The sequence below is a fragment of the Monodelphis domestica genome, chromosome 2 (assembly GCF_027887165.1).
Source record: "Monodelphis domestica isolate mMonDom1 chromosome 2, mMonDom1.pri, whole genome shotgun sequence".
NCBI lineage: Eukaryota > Metazoa > Chordata > Mammalia > Didelphimorphia > Didelphidae > Monodelphis > Monodelphis domestica.
Window position 1 is genome coordinate 145584384 of NC_077228.1, and position 22830 is coordinate 145607213.

The 22830-nt window shown below is 35.0% G+C and overlaps 1 protein-coding gene across 6 annotated transcripts in view; it reads right to left on the minus strand.

Moving 5' to 3' along the window:
* Positions 1-22830, minus strand: part of WDR64 (WD repeat domain 64) — a 229641-nt gene that overhangs the window by 192900 nt on the left and 13911 nt on the right. For 3 of the 6 annotated variants that reach the window (XM_016430227.2, XM_007481554.3, XM_007481553.3), the window contains exon 3: positions 11340-11442. The exons of 2 other annotated variants lie outside the window; for them this stretch is intronic. In XM_016430227.2, the coding sequence (XP_016285713.1) occupies positions 11340-11442 (103 nt within the window). Of the gene's footprint in view, positions 1-11339; positions 11443-22830 lie in introns of those variants that run through there. One more of the 6 variants, XM_016430228.2, reaches the window with a different exon arrangement.

The following is a 22830-nucleotide window of genomic DNA, read 5'->3' on the forward strand; positions in this document are numbered from 1 at the left end:
ATCAGAAAGAGGAATCAAACTCAAGTTTCTGTTGATTCCAAAACACATCAACCTTTCTTTAGTCACAAATCCTTCATTCCTCTATCTGGTATGAGGCTGCTGGGTAACAGTTCTGAACTTGGAATGAAGAGTTCAAATATTGCCTTTGGCACGTAGTAGCTGTGTGACTTTGGTCAAGTCACTTCTGCCTTCATTTTCTCATTTGTAAAATGGGGACAATAATAGGACTGACCTATTGTGAGGATAAATAGAGGTAATATTTGTAAATTACTGAGTAGACTTTTAAAGTGCTATATAAATGCCCGCTATCACCATAAAGCATGATGGTAGATCTTTCTCCATTATGACTGCTTTTTTGCTTAATTTTTAACACATTTTATGGATATCTTTTGTTTTTATATTGCCTAAATTTTTCCTCATATTCCTCTCCAGAAAGCCATCTCATATGGCAAAGAACATTGAAAGAAAAATAGGAATAAATGAAAATAAACAAAATGGATTATTGAAAAATTCTGAAAATATGTTTCATACTTATGGACTTCCAAACTCTGCAAAGTTGGTGAGGTGTCTTTTGACATCTCCTCTTTGGTGGCATGCTTGTTCTTTGTAATTTTGCAACATTTGTTTTTTATTGTTTTGTTGTAATGTCCTATTTATATTGTAATCACAGTATGTATTGCTTTCATGGCTCTCTACTTCACTATATATCAATCAGCACTAGCACATTTTTTCATGCTTTTTACTATATTCATCCTATTTAATGCGGCATGAATATTCCATATATTCATTCACAATTTTTTTCAACCATTCCCCAAAACCGAGATATCTACTTTGTTTCTAATTCCTTGGTATTATAAAAAGTGCTCTATAAATGCAATGATCCAGGACAATCCTGAGGGACTTGTGAGAAAGAATGTTATCCACATTCAGAGACAGAATGGTGGGAATGGAAACGCAGAAGAAAAACATGACTTATCATGCGGTTCTATGTGGGTATGATTGGGGGTTTTGGTTTTAAAAGAGCACTCGATTACAAACATGAATAATATGGGAGTAGATTTTGAGCAATAATGCATGTATATAACCCAGTGGAATTGCTTGTCAGCTCCAGAAGTGCATAGGGAAAAGGGAAAGGAGAGAACATGAGTCATGTAACCATGGAAAACTATTTTAAATGAATGAAATAATTTAAAAATAAAATAAAAATAAAAATTTTTAAAAAGTAAAAAGTGCTCCTACAACTAGTTTAAAGTTTAGGCATGCTTTCTTTTTATCAATCATTTCTTTGGGATATATGCCTCAGTGACAGTCTCTTTATTTGCCTAATTCAAAATACTTTCCAAAATAGTTGTACTAAATCACAATTCTACCAAGAGTACATGAGTATACCTATCTTCCAACAGCAACTCTACTTTTTATTCTTTTCAGGAAAAGCTCTAACTGAGCAATATACTTTCAAAAAAAGTATCCCAAACTTGTCTGATTACACTCTAACTGTGCTCTGATTAGGTGAAAGTATGTTAGGACTATTAAAATCCTCTGATCTGACAACATATTTCTCTTAATGAATCTTAAAATTGAATTGGCTTTTTTGGCTTCCAAGCCATACTTCTAACTCACATTAAAATTTCAGCTCATAAAAATGAATAGTTAATATGTTTTCACAAGAACTGCTTCTTGGTCATGTCTTTGATCTAATTTTCAGTGTTTTGTTTTTTAACCTAAAAATTAGACTTTACATTTATCCCTATAAAATTTAATCTTGATAGCTTCAGCCCATTGGTCTAGCTCATTGAGATCATTTGGGATAGCTATTTTATTCATACTATTAGCAATCCCTCCTTTCTTATATCACCAGTGAATCTGATGGGCAATCTGCTCATTTATTCATATGAACCAATTATGAGAATGCTAATTAGAAGAAAATGAAGTATGAAGACAAAGGACAATCCACTAAAGAAGTCCATTCAGGTTAAATTTGATTCATTAATCAAAAGAATTTGACTGGTCGACTAATTCTGAATCTTCCTGAGATACTATCCATCTATTAAGGCCATATACTTCCATCTTGTCCATAATCATTATCAGAAGACTTTGTCAATACCATTCTAATGACTGCAAAAAAGCAAAATGTTAATTTTAGCATAATTTTTATTAGCAGCCTGTGCTAGCATAGTTTGATTTCCATTTTCAAGTGTTACAAACAGTGTTGTAAACAATTCCTTTAGTGATCACTTCCAGAATTTTACCATGAATTGACAGCAAGCTCAGCGGTGTACTTTGAATCATCCGTATTCTTTGCTTTTGAAAATCAGGAGAACATTTGCCTGCTTCTGTTTTGTGGCACCCTTCTTGCTGCATGATTCCTCAGAGATCACTGTCAGACAGCACAATCAGAACTGGAAGTTCCTGCAATTCCTTGGTACATGTAACTTGAAATTATCTGTTATGTTGAATTTTGGCCAGTGAGATATTTTCCTACCATCTTATTTATTTTTTCTTTTTCATTTCCTTGATAACCATTTTGCTATGTTCTTAATAGTAAGTTCATTTTTTTTTTTTGGCAGAGAAAACATCTTATATTCTTTTAAAGTGGTGGGGGAGGGTCTTATCCTTTTTTATCATTTTGTCTCTAATAAATTACTTTTATTGTCTATAGTATTTAGGACATGCCTTTAGTTTATATTAGGAACTAAACTTTCTGTTTTTTTCACAGTTTACTGATCTTTTTTTATTCTCATTTATCTACTCTTGATTCTATTCTCATCTATACCCATTAAAAAACCTGAATTCGTACAAAAATACCCTGTATAATCACATGCATTTTTCTAAATAGCTCCCTAGCTCTTCTTAGAATCAATTATAATAATCTTACCAAAATTTCATTCTCAAGATATGGGACCCTTCCTGTCCTCTTCCTGAACTCTTTGAACCACATTCTCTTAAAGCCTACATTATATATCATAGCATCACCAATGTTTACCTCTTCAATATAAACTCTAAGATGGTATGGTTACCAATTCTCCAAGGTTCAATTTTTACTTGATTGTATATATTTGTTTGCATATTGTCTCCCCCATTAAGACTATGAGTTCTTTTAGAGCAAGGACAGTTTTGTTTTGTGATTATTTGGGGGTTTTGTTTTGTTTTGTCTTTCTTCATATCTCTAGTGCTTAGTGCTTGTCTTTTAGGCCATTTTAGCCATTTAAATAAACTAAATGTTTAACTGACTATCTTAAACAAATCCATACTTTATTGGTAAGAATCAAGTCCAGAATAGAAGCTTATCTTATCACTTTTTTCTATCTTGTTAATAACTAAAATATCCGCAAGAATTCATTAACTGTTCTTTAATCAGCAAAAGACTTTCAGGAGTCTGTATACAGATGGGGTATGCTATTTTTCACTTTATTTTTTCACATTATTTTTATTTTTAAAAATTAATTTATTTAGTCAATTTATAACATTATTCCTTGGTTACAAGAATCACATTATTTCCCTCCCTCCCCTCCACCTACCCTTCCAGCAGCGGATGTGCAATTTCATTGGGTATTACTTGTGTCCTTGATCAGAACCTATTTCCATATTGTTGATGTTTGCACTAGGATGTCCATTTAAGTCTACATCCCCAATCATATCCCTTTGACCCATATATTGAAGCAGTTGTTTTTTCTTCTGTTTCTACTCCCACAGTTTTTCCTCTGAATGTGGATAGTGTTCTTTCTCATAGATCCCTCCAAGTTGTTCAAGATCACTGCATTGCCACTAATGGAGAAGTCCATTACATTCGATTGTACCACAGTGTATCAGTCTCTGTGTACAATGTTCTCCCGGCTCTGCTCCTTTCATTCTGCATCACTTCCTGGAGGTTGTTCCAGTTCCCATGGAATTCCTCCACTTTATGATTCCTTTGAGCACAATAGTATTCCATCTCCAACATATTGCACAATTTGTTCAGCCATTCCCCAATTGAAGGGCTCACATTATTTTTAGAGGGAGTTTTCTTTCATAACATGACATAACATGACACCTAATGTGGAAATATGTTTTGCACAATTGTATACATATAACCCATATCAAATTATTCACCTTCTTAATGAGAGCAGAAAGAAGAGATAGGGAGAAAATTTGGAGCTCAGTTTTTTAAAAGAATGTTAATTGTTTTTTTATATAATTGGAAACAAGTAAAATTCATTTAAAAAAATCTCCAGCACATGTCTGGACATTTGAAGTTCTTAATCAAAACTATATCATCCTGCTCCTGTACTGAGGTTTGGTTGTGGACTAGGAACTCAAAACCATTTTCTCCTGCTGTCCTGTTAGTGGTTTACTCCTGCCTCAATATTATTTCTATTTCTTCCTTCTTTAATGTTCATGAAATGATTTCTGTCCTGCCATATCCCCAAGGAGGATTTGTAGTTTTCCACAAAAAAGTTTAAAACTTATGTACAATGTGTAAAGATTAAAATTAATATCTAGTTCTATAAATGTTATATTTAATAATATTTATTAAATATTTATCTTGAAGTATAAGGAAGTAAGGCTAGCAAAAACCAAGAGCTGCTCCTTCCTCTTCCACCATGGAACCAGAGAGCTTCCATGGATAGAAACAGAAACTCAAAACTCCCTCTATGTAAGGAGATGCACAAACAGGAAAAAGAAAAGGGGACTGTGGGAAATGTAGTATCTAGGGTTCAAGATTCTAAATCGATACATTTCCCCTGTGATCCTTTGGGAGGCCTGTCTCCCCAATGGATCATGAAAACATAACTAACTTATAACTTAATAAATAAATAAATAAAAGTATATACATTATTTTTTCTCCTTTTTTGATCAAAATGCTAAGCAGCATAAAATGCTACCATGCATGAAAGCCTTTTGCTTTTCACCCAATTAGAAGCATGTAAAATTCTGCAAATGTTATCCAGCCTCCCTTCCTATACAACTTGTTCAGTCCAAATGAGGTATGCCCTTCTAATAACATTCTAGTCATGGGTCACATCCCTCTGGGTATCAATGTGTGAATTTTAAAACTATTCCACCCTAATCATATCATTCTTTAGAAGATCTGATTTAGCTATTTCCTGATAAATAACAATGGAGATACTTGGAATAACAGAATCAGGTCTTAGAAACTTCACATTCTCCACCCTACTCAGTTTAACAAGATTTTGAAAGGTCTGCATCAAACTCAAGATTTAATTATCTGAGGAGATGGCCTTCAACAAAAAAAGGACAGATCTCTGAGCTGTCCTAAGTCAAGCTAAGTCCTCATTGGTACAGATGAGACTCAGAAAAGTGATGTAAAAACGTCTATATAAGGCATGTCAGTTTCTGCCTCTTTCTCTTTCCTGGAGCTATGACTCTGGCTGGCAGCATGCTAAGCACTCCGACATCTTGGAGTGTTGGGTGGTGAGTTTGCCCGGGAGCTGATTTCAAGTTCAGGTATCTTAGCTAAGCCTCTTTGGAGGTCAAGCTAATTCTTTCCTCCTTCACACTCAAAACCTTACTTTCTAAATCTCCTATCTTCCTGCCTGGTACTAGCCCCTTCCTTTCTCCTTCTTCTTAAAATCTTCTCTACTATATCAATTAAATCACCATAACATTTGGTAGCTGACTTGGGTATTTTATTTTTTGAGATTTCCCTTGGCACCACTTAAATTTAGATTTTTTTTCAGTCTCCACCATAATTTCACCCTTTACAAAGGATACCCATGAAATATCTCCAAGTTAAAATCTTTAGCTCACTTTGGCACCTGTACTCTGTTCATATATAGACACACCTTAGAACAATAAGAATCAGTATAAGCCCATCTTCCTGTTTTCTTTCTTTTTCTTCTATGAATTACTAAACAACTCTAAAGATGTTCTTCTAGAGTCATAATTATTGCTCTTTCTAGAATCTGGTTTATTTATATTTGGACATTTTATTCCTCCACTTTTTAGTTGAAAATCCTCCCAATCATATTAATCTCCAGGCAAATACTTTCCAGACCTCTTTAGATATATATTCTATCCATGGTAGCCAAGGATCTTTCATCCTTGTATTTCAAGTCATAGTCTAACAGAGTTAAATCTCTCTGATTCAATTGTTCACATTCCATATTTGACTTTCTCTTCAAAACTCCCTACTTTCATTTGATAATCAAAATATTAAAGCTACCATTGCTCACAAACTCTTCATTTTTTATCTCCATCTTGATAATCTCTAGAGAATCTTTCTAGATTACTCTGGCAGTATCAGTTTTTCCCACTTAAATAACAAGAATTGGATAGTATTCTTTAGGGTTGACAAGTCACAAGAAGATTTTGCTTACCCCCTGATGCAATCCAAACCTACAGAAAATTATCTAGCACCTATTATTTGCAAAGCACTGTGCTAACAATTCAAAAAGAAGCAAGACAGACCATGTCCTCAAGGAATTTATATTCTACCACGGAAACTTAGATCTTCAAGTTGGTTCTGTCTTTTTGGTACTCTTTTCCAAGGAGTCTCCTATCATCACTTATCATCACCATATGCCCCCTCCCATTTTCCCCCACTTGGGACCAAAATATACTCATATATCAATAACAGATATTATCACTTTGGCTATATCTGTGGCTACCTCTTGGCTTTTTTGGAGTATGAGAAGCCTCTTTTCTCAGAAGGTCCAGAAATATCCTTTGTGGCAAGATACTTTTACTTATATGGTTTCATGTGCTCAGAAATTCCTTTTTCCATTTTTTCTCTTCCTTCTACCTTTCAACTTCTTCATGCTTATCTCTCTTGGTGGATTTCCCTGTTTTTTTGGAGAACTTATGTTTTCCTTTTCTTTCATCCTCCCAAATAACACTTCATTCTCTTTAATGAGGTGAAGAAGAGGGGCAGTTGGGTGGCTCCCTGGATTGAGAGCCAGCTCTAGAGACAGGAGGTCCTATGTTCAAATCTGGCCTCAGACACTTCCCAGCTGTGTGACCCTGGGCAAGTCACTTAACCCCCATTGCCTAGCCCTTACCACTCTTCTGCCTTGGAGCCAAAAGACGGAAGGTAAGGGTTTTTATTTAAAAAAAAAAGGTGGAGAAGAAAAAGGTATCCTCTAATGCAACAATTCAGTTCAATCAAATACATTGATTAAGTATTTGCTATGTAAAAAGCTGCAGTTCTAGACAAAACCAAAACAGTTATTGTATTCAAGGATTGCATATATGTAAATGCCAGATCTACCTAAAGCAATACAAAAAGAAACATAGAAAGTACTAACAAATAGAGGGATTCTTAGAACCAGTCTTATGTAGGAGGTGGCATCCAAACTGTGTTTTACAGGGACTGAGGAATTCTAAGATTCAGAAGTTATGAGAGGGTTTAATATTCTAGCCATGAGCAATAACTTTTTTAAAAACTAAAACCCTTACCTTCCATCTTAGATGCAATACTGTGTTTTGGTTCCAAGACAGAAGAGTGGTAAGAGCTAGGCAATGGGGGTTACGTGACTTGCCCAGGTTCACACAGCTGGGAAGTATCTGAAGTCATATTTGAACCCAGGACCCTCCTGTCTCTAGGCCTGGTTCTCAATCCACCAAGCCACCCAGCTGCCCCTGAGAGATAATTTATGAAAAGTTACAGTGATAGGTGATAGAATGTTATAAGAATTGGAAATAAAATTGCAAACATAGGCAGTAATGGGCTTTAAATATCAGGCTGAGAATTTTGTATTTTATCTTCAAACCAGTAGGAAACTACCGAAAATTTGTGAGTAGGAAGTTACATAGGTCATATCTATATCTTTGAAATACCAGTCTGGTGACTGGATAAAGGATAAATTGAAGATGGTAGAAACTAGAAATAAGAAGAGGCTAATTTAGGGGCTATTGTAGAGATGTTGAAAGTCTGGAGTAAAGAATATGAGAAATTTTATGTCCCTTTTAACTTCTCCATTTTTAATCCTCAAAATAAAAATTAGTATAATTTATTGCAAGAAGCTCTTTGGTGGCAAGTAGAGGCACAGTCGATAGAAAACCAGGCTTGGAACCAGGGAGACCTGGGTTCAAATGTGGCCCAATGTGGCTCGAGACACTTCCTATCTTTGTGAACTAGGGCAAGTCACTTAACCCTGTTTGCCTAGCCCTTGACCTTCTGTCTTATATTTAATACTCAGAAAGTAAGGGTTTAAAAAAAGAGGCTCTCTGGAAACAAGTCCTTCTATCAGTTGTTTTTTGGCTCAGCCCTTAACTCTACCATTGTCCCAGTGCCCCTCTTGGTTTGTTGATGGCTTCAGCCCATTGACTTCTTCCCTCAAATGGTATGTTCTTTCAAGAAGCTGACATTTGAAGAAGTCACTATACCAGCCATATTCACGTCTAACCTGCTCAGCTCTTGGTTCCCCTGAAAACTTTTTAACCAAAATACCTTCTCCATCCTCCACTTTTCTGACAGAATACCATCACTTTTCTCTCTACCCCACTCCCTTCCAGCTTCCTTTATGTGTTTTCTTCGTCAATTAGAATATCAGTTCCTTAAATGAAGGGCCCATCTTTTGTATTGTAGGATCAGTACAATGCCTGGAATAGTTAGCATTTAATAGATGCTTTATCTAATTGAATCTCTTAGTATGGAGTTTGGAAAGGATTTTTGGACTAAATCTGTGATTTCATGGTTATAAGGTACTCCCTCTGAGTATCCTGCCTCTACTAATAGTTTACACTAATTTAAATGAATGGTTTAAAGACAATTTCTAGGGACACCCAAAATTTAAGTGACTTGACCAAGGCCATGCAGTGAATATATGCCAGGAATAGGACTTGAACCTACTTCTTTTCTTGACTCTGAGGCCCATTCTTTGTAACGCTCAGTAAAGAATGATGATTTATAAACAATAAAGTTATCATGAATATTAATACCTAAAATTTAAATAATGCTTTGCATGCACAACATCATGTATATAAATACAACAGCTCATGAAGTATGTAATACAAATCTTATCATCTTTGTTTTTGATCCTTTGATCCTTTGATCCTTTAGCTAGTGAATGTCAGAGGAAGAATTTATAGGTCCTTCCTGACACCTATCCATTATGCCATATTTTCTCTCAGCAGGAACTTGAGAGATCATCTCATTCAAACTCTTTAATTTAATAATAATATTTTAAAAATAGCTACCATTTTTATATAATGCTCACTATGTGGCAGACACTGTGCTAAGTGCCTTTAATTATTATTTTATTTGATCCTCAGAAAAACCTGAGAAGTAGGTGCTTATAATATCCCCATTTCACAGAGGAGAATATTGAAGCCTAAGGAAGTAGAGGTGAAATGAATTACCCAAAGTCACATATCTTTAAACAAAATGGCTATGAAAAAGAAGACAGATGATCTCATGCTTGGAATGCTCTATCTTGACTTGTGGTATCAGAACCAATCTCCTAGATGGAAGAAAAATCCCAGGTGTATATAAATCCATGTTGCTAGTTAGTAAGTAGTTTAGCACAGTTCCTGGATATATTAGAACATAAATTCCAATTTTTTGACTGCTTCTGAGTCAGAGTAGTATGTGACATCATATGGAAACTAGGTGGCTCAGTGTTTAAAGCACCTGGCCTGCCGTCGGGATGACTCATCTTGAGTTCAGGTCTGGCTTCAAACACTTAGACACTTCACACACAGACACTAGCTGTGTGGCCCTGAGTCAGCCACTGAAACCCATCTACCTCAGTTTCCTCATCTGTAAAATGAGCTGGAGAAGGAAATGGCAAGCCACTCCATGATCTCTGCCAAGAAAACCCCAAATGGAGTCATGAAGAATCTAGCACAGCTGAAAAATGACTGAACATTCTTTAAAACAATATTTTATTTTTTCCCTCAGTTACCTGTAAAAACACATTTTCTCAAATTTTGGGTTCTAAATTTTCTCCCTCCAATCTTTTCTCCTTCCTACCCTCCCAACTCTAAGACCATAAACAATACGATATAGATTTTGCATGTGCAATCATGCAAAACCTTTTTCCATCATGAATCTTTCAGATTGTCTTAGCATGTGACAGCATTCTTATCCCCATGTGTGGAGTGAATGTCCTGGTTCTTTGTTCCCAGAGGGCCAATGTAGAGTAGTAGAGAAGTACTGGAATGAGAGTTAGGGATTCTGGCATTAAGTAGATGTCAATAAGTCAGTCTTTCTGAGCCTTGTTTTCCTTACTGTCTAATGAGGGTTTAGGATTAGGTGATCTAACTCTATGTTCCTATAATCTAGAATTTCTTTCAAGATTAGGCTCATTCTTAAATCTCATGAATTCAGACTAATTTGGATGAATTGTCAATCTGAATTATGTCACTTAAGTGGTTTAATTATAAAATCTATTATAAAAAAGCATTGCTTGAGTCATTACTGGAGTTCAGTTTACCATATTACCAAAATCTTAGTTTGTGATTATTAAATATTTTGCTGTACTCTTTAGGAAAACCTCAATAATATGACCTCAAATCTTCCCTACTGGGCAAAACTTAGACCAATAGGAAAAAATTATAGGGAAGCAGGTTTTGAGCTTAAAATAAAGAGATAGAATTTATAACAGAATTCTCTAAAATCGGAATGATATCATCTTCACAATCATGATAATAATAACTAATATTTGTATGTTGTATATCATGTGCCAGGCACTATGCTAAGCATTTTACAATTATTATCTCATATGATCCCCAAACAACCCTATGAAGTAGGTGCTATTTTTATCCACATTTTACAGATGGTGAAACTTCAGCAAACAGAGTTCAAGTGACTTACTCATGAAGTTGTGAGTCTGGAGGGAGGTCGTCAAATAGAGGCTAGATGATAATTTGTTAGATTTTGAAGGGGAAAATTAATGCTTCAGGTCGGGTAGGTTGGATTAGTTGACTGCTAAAATATCTTCTAATTATGTGATTCTATAATTCTCCTGCAAGTGTTCTTTATGGAGTAATTATATTATGCCTATCTCTTTGACAATTGAAGTTGATTCTATACATGAGTTACCTTTTCTTCAAATATTCAAACCAATTAAATGTAATTGATTAAATGAGTCAATATATATATGTAATTTTATATATATATAAAACTCATTTTGGAAACAAACATTAAAATCTATATTCAAGGAGCAGCTGAGTAGCTCAGTGGATTGAGAGTCAGGCCTAGAGATAGGTCGTCTTAGGTTCAAATCTGACCTCAGAATCTTCCTAGCTGTGTGACCCTGGACAAGTCACTTAACCCCTATTGCCTAGCCCTTACCACTCTTCTGCCTTGTAACCAATACACAGTATTGCTTCTAAGATGGAAGGTAAGGGTTTTTTAAAAAACCTATATTCATTTCTAGTAATGTTAAAAATATTACTTGCAAGTCCAATTCTTTGTTTTCTTGAAATGAGGAAAACCAAATTTTCTTCATCAAACTGAGAATCAAGTGCATCTTCTTCTGATAGAAAATATCCAAATATCTAAAATAAAAATCATGTATGTAAATTTACACAATGACCTAAAACATGCTCCATTATATTCTGCTCACATTCCATCAATGGGCAATGATTATTTATTATTTTCCCTACTTGAGAAATGAACAGAACTACCAATCAATCTTGACCTGATTGACTGACCAATCAAGTATTTCAGTCACTTGCTGAGAAGACCCAATGTTTCTTTTAACTAGTTTCCCTCACCTCCAAAATCATGATCATAAGTTATGAATCTGGACAATTGTGAAAGTGAATTCTTTATTCTCTTTGTCTATTTTGAGTTAATACTTGGTTAACATTAACGTAAGTACCCCTGCTTAGTAGTACCTCACCAGACTGTGAAGTGTGAATCAGACTTTCTTTTAGTACCCCTTCTTAGTACCTCACCAGACACTAAGTAAGAGTACTTGCAAGTCATTTGCTAAAGTGGGTAACAACTCAATCAGTCAGGAAATTGTGAATCCTTTTGATAAGAGGTTACACCTTTAGAGGATGAGAAGTGGATCCCACAAGACACTGCCTTCCTGGGCAGTGCTAGACAATTTGAAAGCGGTGATTGGCCCCTGTGAAGAGGGGAAGGAATAAGAAGTCACTATAAAAGCCCTGAATTTCTGGGGCTAGAGGTTGGCTTCAGGAGTCATCCTCAACAGGACAGGTTGTCATCTTCAGCTCAAACTGCCTCTTGGAGGGAACTTGGGTACATGAATAGCTGATTTTCCTTTCCTGTCTTCTGGACAGAGATTAATTCTGGTTGAGGATTAACAAGTTGTGCTGGGTTGAGTAGAGCAGCAGAGCAATATTTAGTGTGATAAGCTATATATCTTCTCTACCCTCTTTTTGTATTTTCCAACTTTCACTCTAAATAAAAACTTTTTTTATTTAGATATAAATAAAAACTATTTAGATGTAAATAAATATATAAATATTTATAAAAACAATTTAGATGTAAATAAAAACTATTGAAAGTCATTTTGATTTGAGCTATAATATTTTAAATCAGTGACCACCATCCAATTATGTGGTTAATATAAACTTTGTAGAAAGTAAAGTGTCTAATTGTAATAGAGATGAAGGATAAGTGAAATTAACCATGCAATTCTGAATATATATTTATATATCTCTACATCTATCTATCTATCTATCTCTACCACAAAGTACACTGGAGAATTGGAAATGACATTTTAGCCAGTCACTATTAATATTTTTTAAAGAGAATAAACCTCAGTAGAGATCTGAAAAGTTTTTCAGTTTGATATATACAAAAGAATACACCAAAATAAATGAGCTCCACATGGGAGCAAGAACAAGTATAAGTTCAAACTAGAATAAAGAGAACAATTTTACCCAGGTTAGATTTTCTCTAGAGTTGCAAGTCCTCAGAAGTCAAGGGACATAACTGGGCTGCTTCTATACATGTTCATGGTGTTGAGGGATCTGGTCCACTCTGTTTCTCTTTCCTCTCACTATCTCACCCTGTGTATCTCCATCCAACTGAATTAAATGCTCTATGTAGTTTCCAAAGCTGTCCTCATCTAAAGTTTCTTTCTAGCCTTCCTCCTGCTTTGTATTTTAAAAAATATTCTTCAATAACCCTGTTTTCTTTTTTCTTTCTCAATTTTAAAAAATTACATGTAAAAACCATTTTTATTCCTAAAAAAATTTTAGGAGCTTAATAAATATTTAATCAATTGAATTACAGTTCATTACCAATAGTGTACAACTTATAAATGATTGCTTAGACTATGGCAACTCATTCAACAAAGAAAAATCCAAAATTTTTCACACCAGTGCAGTGGCAGAATATGGGAAAGGAAACACATGGTATTAAGAGTTAAATAGTTTTTTTTTTAATGTTTATAAACTCTGCCTTAGACATCAGTTTTCTAAATGTGACACAATGGGTTGGCATACTAGTAGAGACATAACATTTAAAATTTGTACTATTAAGGAAACAAAAAATGGTGTTTTAGCTAAATTGAAGATTATGTAGCTATTCCATAACAAATGCACACCTCTTTTGATTTCAATGATTTACTATTACAAAAAGAATTGCTGTTAATGACTTTGTATTTTTGGATCCTTTTTATTTTTCTTCAAACTGTTTTGAATATAGGCCTACTAATAATGTTTTCAAGTCAAACAATAGGTAGAATTCAGTAACTTTGGGAGAATAGGGAAATTATTTTCCTAAGTGAGTGGACAAATTCATTTCTCCATCAATACTGCATTAGAGTGATTTTTTTTTCCCTGCAGTCTCTCTTACTGTCATTTTCTTCTTTTTTTTTTGTTAGTTGACAATCTGAGGTGGTGTGAGGTTGCTTTAATTTACATTCTTTAATAGTGATTTGGAATATCATTTATGTTTATAGATCCTTGGATTCTTTCTGTTGAAAACTACCTATTTTTATCCTTTAGCTATTTACCTACTGGGGGAAAGTTCTTGTTCTCATAAATTTGAATCAGTTCCTCATATTGCATATAAAAATTTTATTAGAGCAACTTGATGAAATTTTTTTCAAAGTGACCTCTTTCCTTTGTAAGTTTAAATATACATTGATTTTGTTAGTACAATTCTTTCTAATTTTATGTGATCAAAACTGTACATTTTATTATCTGTAATCCACTCTCTTTTTAAAATTTAATTATTTATATTTTTAGGATATTTTTCCATGTTTACATGATTCATTTTCTTTCCTTCCCCACTCCCAGAGCCAACAAGCAATTCCACTGGGTTGTACAAATGTTGTCACTTGATACCCATTTTCCATATTATTCATTTTTGTTATAGAGTGATTTTTTAAAGCCTAGACCCCAAACATATACTCATATAAAATGCGATAAGTGATGTCATATGTTTTGCTTTAGCATTTCTATTTCCATAGTTCTTTCTCTAAATGTGGATACCATTCTTTTACATAAATCCCTTAGGAGTGTCCTGGATTTTTCCACAATGTTTTACTTTCTCTGTACAATGTTCTTTTGGTTCTTCTCATTTTACTTTACATCAGTTCATTGAGGTTCTCCCAGTACATATGGAAAGTCTCCAGATCATCAATTCTTACATCACAACAGTATTCCATCACCATCATATAGCACAATATGTTCAGCCATTCCCCAGTCGATGGACACCTCCTCATTTTCCATTTTTTTTTGCCACCATAAAGAGCATGGCTATGAATATTTTTGTACAAGTCTTTTTTCTTATTATCTCTTTGGGATACAAACCCAGCAGTGCTATGGCTGGATCAAAGGGCAGACAGTCTTTTATCGCCCTTTGCATATAATTCCAAATTGCCTTCAGAATGGTTGAAATAATTCACAACTCCACCAGCAATGCATTAGTGTCCCAATTTTGTTACATCCCCTCCAACATTTATTATTTTCCTTTACTGTCATATTGGTCAATCTAATAGATGTGAGGTATACCTCAGAGTTGTTTTGATGTGCATTTCTTTAATTATGAGAGATTTAGAACACTTTTTCAGTTCTTATTGATAGTTTTGATTTCTTTATTTGAAAATTGTCTATTCATGTCCCTTGACCATTTGTCAATAGGGGAATAGCTTGATTTTTTTGTGTAATTGTCGTAGCTCCTTATAAATTTGGGAAATGAGACCTTTGTCAAAGGTTTTTGTTATAAAGTTTTTCCCAATGTGTTGTTTCCCTTCTAATTTTAGTTGCACTAGTTTTGTTTGTACAGAAACTTTAATGTAATTTAATGTAATCAAAATTATTCATTTTAAATTTTGTAGTGTTCTCTATCTCTTGCTTGGTCTTAAATTCCTGCCTTTCCCATAGATTTGACAGAAATACTATTCTATGGTCAGCTAATTTGTTTATGATTTCCCTCTTTATATGTCACTTACCCATTCTGAGTTAATCTTGGTATAGGATGTAAGATGTTGATCTAAGCCTAATTTTTCCCAAACTATTTTTTAATTATCCCAGCAGTTTTTGTGAAATAGTGGATTCTTGTCCCAAAAGCATCTTTGGGTTTATCTTGCTACTGTCATTTACTCCAAGTCTATTCCATTGATCCACCTTCTGTCTCTATGCCAGTACCATTCAGTTTTAATGATAACTGCTTTATAGTATAGTTTGAGATTTGATAAAACTAGACCTCCATCCTTCACATGTTTCTTCATTATTTCTCTTGATATTCTTGATCTTTTGTTCTTCCAGATGAACTTTGTAACAATGTTTTCTAATTCTATAAATAAAGCATTTTGGTAGTTTGATAGGCATAGAAATGAATAAGTAAATTAATTTAGGTAGCATTGTCATTTTTATTATATTAGCTCATCCTACCCATGAGCAGTTGATCTTTAGATCTAATTTTATTTGTGTGAAGTGTTTTGTAGTCATGTTCACATAATAACTCAATTTGTCTTGGCAAGTAGATTCCCAGATATTTTACCTTGTCTAGAGTAATTTTAAATGGAGTTTCTTTTTCTAACTCTTGTTGCTGGGTTTTGTTGGAAACATATAGGAATGCTGATGACTTAAATGGGTTTATTTTGCACCCTGAAACTTTGCTAAAGTTATTGTTTCTAGTAGTTTTTAGTTGATTTTCTTAGATTCTCTAGGTATACCATCATGCCATCTGTAAAGAGTGATAGTTTAGTTTCCTCATTGCCTACTTTGATCCTTTCAATTTGTTTTTCTTCTCTAATTGCTATTGCTAGCATTTCTAGTACAATATTAAATAGTAGTGGTAATAACGGGAATCTCTGCTTCAGTCCTGATCTTACTGGGAAGGCATCTAAATTATCCCTATAGAACCAGCTCCTAGTCTTATTTATTGGTTCAATAATTCTTTTACTTTTACTTTTATTAATTTCTCCTTTGATTTTTAGGACTTCCAATTTAGTCTTTAATTGAGGATTTAAAATTTTGTTCTTTTCCAAGTTTTTTTTTTTAGTAGAATGCTCAATTCATCCCTGATCAATAAATTCTTGTAGTAATACATTTTTGGTGAAGCCATCAAATAGTCCAAGTATTCTGAGAAACATATTGGAATTAGGTTCAAATGTAAATCAGTCAACAATCAACAAGCATCTATTAACTGCCTGGCAATATGCTAGACAATAGGGCTACAAAGAAATACATTAAGACTTTGCCCTTGAGGAAATTACATTCTAACTGGAAGAGATGCTATGTACACATATATAAGTATATGCAAGATATACAAATTAAATACAAGGTAACTATGAAATCTTTTAATCAGTCAGTCAGTGAACACATAGTACCTATTTATGAACTAGGTACTTTACTAAATAATAGGGATAAAAGGAAAGGCATAAGATAATCCCTATCTCAAAGAGCTCACAATCTAATAGGAGAACAACATACAAAATACTAGAGACAAAAGACTACATGCAGGAAAAATTGAAAAAATCAATGGAACACTAGAATTAAGAGGAATAGGGAAGGGCTTCCTATGAGATAGAAAAAGGCCTTCTATAGAGGTCATAGGAGCTGAATTTTAAAGACTTCTAGGAGGCAACAGTAAGACCAAGAGCATTTTCAATATGGAGGGAAAAAAAAGAAGACTCCACTTCTAGATATGTTTTTAGAAAGACAAAGACAAAAAGAAAGGTCCTGTACATACTTAAATATTCTTAATAACATTTTATGGTAGTAAAGAACTGGAAATAAAAATATCGTCTGTCAGTGGGGGACTAGATAAACTGTGATAAATGAATGGAATAAAATATTACTACACCATAAGAAATTATAAATGGGAAGAATTCAGAGAACCATGGGATGGCATATAGGCTTATTCAAAGTGAAGTGAGCAGAACGAGGAAAGAAACAATAATAAAAAACAACCAACATTTATATAGAGCTTACTTTGTGCCAGGAACTTCTAAGCATTTTACAATTATTATTTCATTTTGTTCCTCACAACAACCTTGGGAGTTAGAGGCTATTATCTCCATTTTTCACATGAGAAAAACAAGACAGAGTTGAAGTGGCTTGCCCAGGGTCAAACTGCTAGTAAATCTCTGAGGCTAGATTCAAAGGTAATAATTCCAGGTCTGGCATTCTGTGGACCCAGGTGTGCCACCAGCTTCTCTGACTACACAAATGTTAATGAAAAGAAACAGAACTCTATCTAATTATATAATTATATAACTAAACTTAGAATCTTCTTTGCAGAGTTATTGAACTATGGATATAGAATATTATAAGGTCTCGAAATCAATAATCTCATAAAATTTCATTATATTTCCTTTGTTTTTCCATGTTTATTTAGTCATTTGTAATCATTTAGATGTCTCATTAGCCATATTTGTTTCTGTTTTAATATCTTCCTAGTTGATTTATCTGCTTGTTCTTTAGGTTTCTAACTTAATTTCGTCCCTCTTGAGATCTTAGGTGGTTTCTTTTCCTTTATATTCCCTTATGGCTCACTAGGAACTTAAAGCTGTCATAGTTTCTTTGCCTGTGGGGGAATTAACTTTTCACTAGCTTCTTCACTAGCTCCAAGAAGCTTCTAGGGAGACAAGGACTGGTTCTAGTTGGTCCTCCATTGGTTGGTCACATGACCTAGAAGTCAGCCTGAGATCTTTAATTGTTATTTTGTTATTAAGAAATATTTGTTTTATTTTATTTTTAAGTCCTTACCTTCTGCCCTAGTATCAGTACTGTGTATTAGTTCCAAAGCAGAAAAGAAGTAAGAACTAGGCAACAGGATTTAAGTGACTTTCCCAGTCACACAACTAGAGAGTATATGAAGCCAGATTTGAACCTCGATTTAGTTCTCAATCCACTGAGCCACCTACCTGCTACCTCTTCAAAACTATTTATAAAAGATACAGTCAGGTCACACCAACAAGTACATTTTGATCAATGACTCTCTCCAACCTCTACTCTCACTCCACCTCATTTTATGAATACAACTTAGTATAATACAAACACCTGTCCCAAACAGCATACAAACCCACAAATTATAAAATTAGACAATAGATTTAACACAGATTTTGGTCATGAAAATGTTTCTACAGCCACTTGTATTTTCAAACTTCAAAATGGATAAATATGCTTTATTTTTATGCTAATGAATACAGTTTCCTAGTAAAAAAAAATAAATTCCGTAAAACATATGCAGTTCACAATAATTCCCTACATTTAGATAGCACCTATATTCAAAAAACCTAGAGCAATGTACAATCATCCAACAAACCCATGCAGATTTCTAATTGCATTTTTTTTCCCCTGGGGACAATAACAATACCCTAGGAAGTAAAAGGAGCAGATGTGGGGAAAGAGAAGGAGTAATTACCTCTGAATCTACAACTAAGCATAATAATCAGAGCTAAAAGAAGTTTTAGTGATTCTCTCCAAGCTCTTCATTTAACAAAAAAAGGAAATAGAGGCGGGGGGGGGGGGGGGTTGGGGGGGGAGATTGATTGACCTTTAGCTCCAGATCTTCTGACTCAAGATCAGCTTATCTCTTCACTGTAATAATGTAATGAACATAGCCCTAATTAGAGCATAACAATGAGGGCTTCATCCCAGGCATCAGTTTGAGGGGGAAGGGAGGAATACTTCCTCCCTCTATGGTACAGAGGACCTCTCCTCCCAATTACTTGTTTGCAACCTTGACGTCATCCTCAACTCATCTCTCATACTCATCACCACTGATTTAATCTATTAAGTCTTGTTGTCTTAAGTCTTCACCACATTTAGGGCAGGCGCTCATCTCATCAAGTATGAACTACTACTGCAATTTTGTCCCTACCTGAAATCTTTCTCCTCTCCAATTCATTATTCACTCAGCTATCAAAGTGATTTTTCTAAAGTACAGTTCTGATCCGGCACCTTTGCCACTCTCTCACTGAATTCTAGTGACTCATTGTTACCTCCAGCACCAAATTCATAATCCATAAAATTTTTCTTTTGAAGCTCTTGGCACTTCTAGCTTTCTAGTTTTCTTACATTCTTTGCCTTTTACTTGCTGTTCCCCATGTCTGGAAGTGATTTCCTTCTTCATTTCCACCTCATGATTTTCCTTTTCCCTATAGCCTCAACTCCAATCCTACCATATGGAAGAGAATTTACTGGTAGTCCCATTGCCTTCTCTTTGAGACATTTTTCAGTATATTTTATCTGTGTAGGTGTATATAAACATACATGCATGCTATTTTATATTATATACATTATATTTATGTCTATAATTATATGCACATGTATAAATATACATACATATATACATACACGCATATCCCTAGTCAATTAATATATTATTTTCATTAGAATGTGAGCACTCTGAGGGCAGAGACCTATTATTTTTATCTTTTATTCCCAGAATCTTAGCACAGTCCCTGGTTGCATAATGAGCAATTTAAAAATTCTTCACTTCAAGCTTCCCCTGGCCCATGTCAGGGAAGGTAAAAGTTGGATTTCCTAGTGGGGATGGAAAGGGAAGAGACAATTCATCTGCTAGCTACTACTCCAACTAGCACCTGTTGGGAGTGGAAGAGGATCACTTCAGAGTCCAAAGAATTCCAGAGAATCAGGGCTGGCTTCTCTTGGAAATATGGAAAACCATTTATGTCAAGTACATTCCCTAAGAGAAGGAATAACCAATCTAGGAATGAGTAGCAGTCTGGGAGGTGTTCTCCCACCCTTAATTTGCTCATATAAGAGGTGGGTTCTTGGAGAAGGGTAGCTTTAGAGGGTCTAGTTTTAGGAAGAAGGAGGGATCCTTGGGTCATGCCTTTCTATGAATGCCTTTGTCTCCCCCATAAGATGATTTTTTTCCCCTCTCAAAGTTAATGTACTGCTAGGCTTCTCACACTTTCCTTAGAGTAGATTAAAGCCTGAATGGAGAGCGATTTAACAAACAAGGTGGGGAATCAAGGCAGGATGGGGACACTTCATTATTGGGAAGGGCATCAATATCATTATATGGACAAGAACTGAGGTAAAGAAAATGATGCACACATATGGACTTCTTAAGGAAGAAAAGAGACAAAGTTAAGAAGTCCTGAGTTCAAATCTCACCCCAGATACCTATTAGTTATGGCCCAGTGGGAAAAAAGCACTTAGTTCTTAGTCTCACTACCATTTAGTTGCTAATGCCTATCCCCCAAAACAAATGATCGTGTATATATTTGTGTATTAAGTATATACTTGCGTGTGAGATTGGCTTAGTGAATGAAAAGATTGTCTTAAAACAGGAAGTCCTGGGTTTAAGCTCTGCCTTTCATATGCAGTAGCTATGTGACCCTGCACAAATAACTTCACCTCTTGGGCAACTTGGTAAGATTACATGTTGCAGAGAAGATACAGATTGACATTGGGAGAGAGGGTTTCTTTATCTGGAAATTTCCATATGCCAATGGAAATCATAGGTCTGGTCCCTATATGTACATGCCATCTCCCATACTCCTAGAATGGAAGCTTCTTGAGGGAAAGGATTGTTTTATTTTTGTCTTTATATCCTTGGTGCCTATCACAAGTGCATGGAATCTGTCATTTTGAAAATATTTTTTGATTAATCAATCTATAATACAGTAAACCAGTTTATAGAGCACTGGACCTGGAATCCGGAAGATTCAAGTTCAAATTCAACCTTAGACATGTACTTGCTTTGTGATCCAAGGAAAGTTATTTGTATCAGGATAGGACTGGGACAAATAAACCAGGGCTGATGATGGAAAGTTTCCTAGTGAAGATTTTCAAAGAAATAAGACAGATTGCTCCTTGAAGAAAAAACTTGAGTTTTTCCTTCCCTTTCTTTTCATCTTATCTTGACTCTCCCCTCCCAGCCTGAGATTTTACTGCCCCATGGTTGAATGTAAGGGTTACAATGCATAAATTCAAATAACCTCTGTTTGCCTTCATTTCCTCATTTGTAAATGGGAATCATAATAGCACCTACCTCTCAGAGTTGTTGTGAGGAGCAAATGGGATAATTGTGAAGCACCTACCACAGTGCCTGGCCAAAGCACTATATATATGTTAGCTATTATTATTGTTAATAATAGAGAAAATAATTTCCATATCACTTATGTCAGAGTGAGGTTGTGAGGCTTAAATGAGGTATTTGTAAAATGCTTTAAAAACCTTAAAGCACCATATAATATAATACCAATAAATTTTATTGTTGGGTAGCTTATTGCTAGCCACATGGTAACAAGACATTGTGAAAAGAGTGATAGAGCATGTAAGTTTGAAGCACAGTTCTGCTACTTACTAACTCAGTTCACTTTAGCCTCTCTGGATTTCAATTTCTTCATCTGTAAAAATATGGGAGTTGGACTAGATAACCTCACAAGTCCTTGCCAGCTCTAAATCTATGATATGAAAGCCAAGAATGTGGCCCAGACATAAAAAGATCCAGACTTTGCCTTCTGAGTAAATAGAATTGCTTTATTGTCCCCTCACTCTCTCCTGCTCTCCCAGAGAGGGATCATAGGGGTTAGAAACAAGAAACTCGAGATACCTGGAACCTGAAAATTGGCAATTTTTTGGAAGAACTGTCCTAAGATAAGAGGCTAACAAGGTATGAACTGAAAGAGACAAAGTAGGAGGCACAGGGAATGACCACCTAAAACCAGAGTAAAATCTCAGAGAAACCAAGAAGTCTAGTACAAAAAAGAAATTAAGTCTAAGGTTCTAAGTTATTGTTGAACTGCTTAAATCATCTATCACTCTTTCCAACCCTATTGGGGGTTTGGAGAGGTTTGCCATTTCCTTCTCCAGCTCATTTTACAAATGTGGAAACTGAGACAAATAAGGTGAAATGACTTGCCCAGGGTCACACAGCTAGTGTGTGAGGCCAAATTTAAACTAAAGAAGATCTAGTCACTGCACCACCTTATTAGCTCCTCAAAGGATATATGTGTGTGTGTGTGTGTGTGTGTGTGTGTGTGTGTATGTGTGTGAAGGAAATACTATTCAGTTAGAAGTTAGTAAAAATAAAGATGTAATCCCCCCCCCTCCAAGTTTATGCATGTCTTGGGGGAAGGGATAGTCTGTGGACTCCAGTTTCAGTACCTCTGGGTTTGATGATCTCTAAAGTCCCATTCCAGCTCTAAAATTTGCATTAATTATCAGTACATATTTTGGTATATTTACTCTAAAATGGCCATTTATGAATTGATTTGTCACCCTCTTTGGTATGCCTTGTGAATAGAGCTGCCATATGTCTGGTTTTCGCCAGAGCCATCTGGAGAACCATAGGGCTCATTCAGAGCTCTGCCTTCACTTCAAGAGAAGCAGCAATAATCACAGTTAAGTCTATTCAGGGCTTCCATCAAATCTCCTCCAGTGATGCTTAGAGGAATGAAAGTATCTTCTCACACTTGGATTGCCAACCCCAGAGACTAGCTCATGATGACAGCATATATATGTTCATCC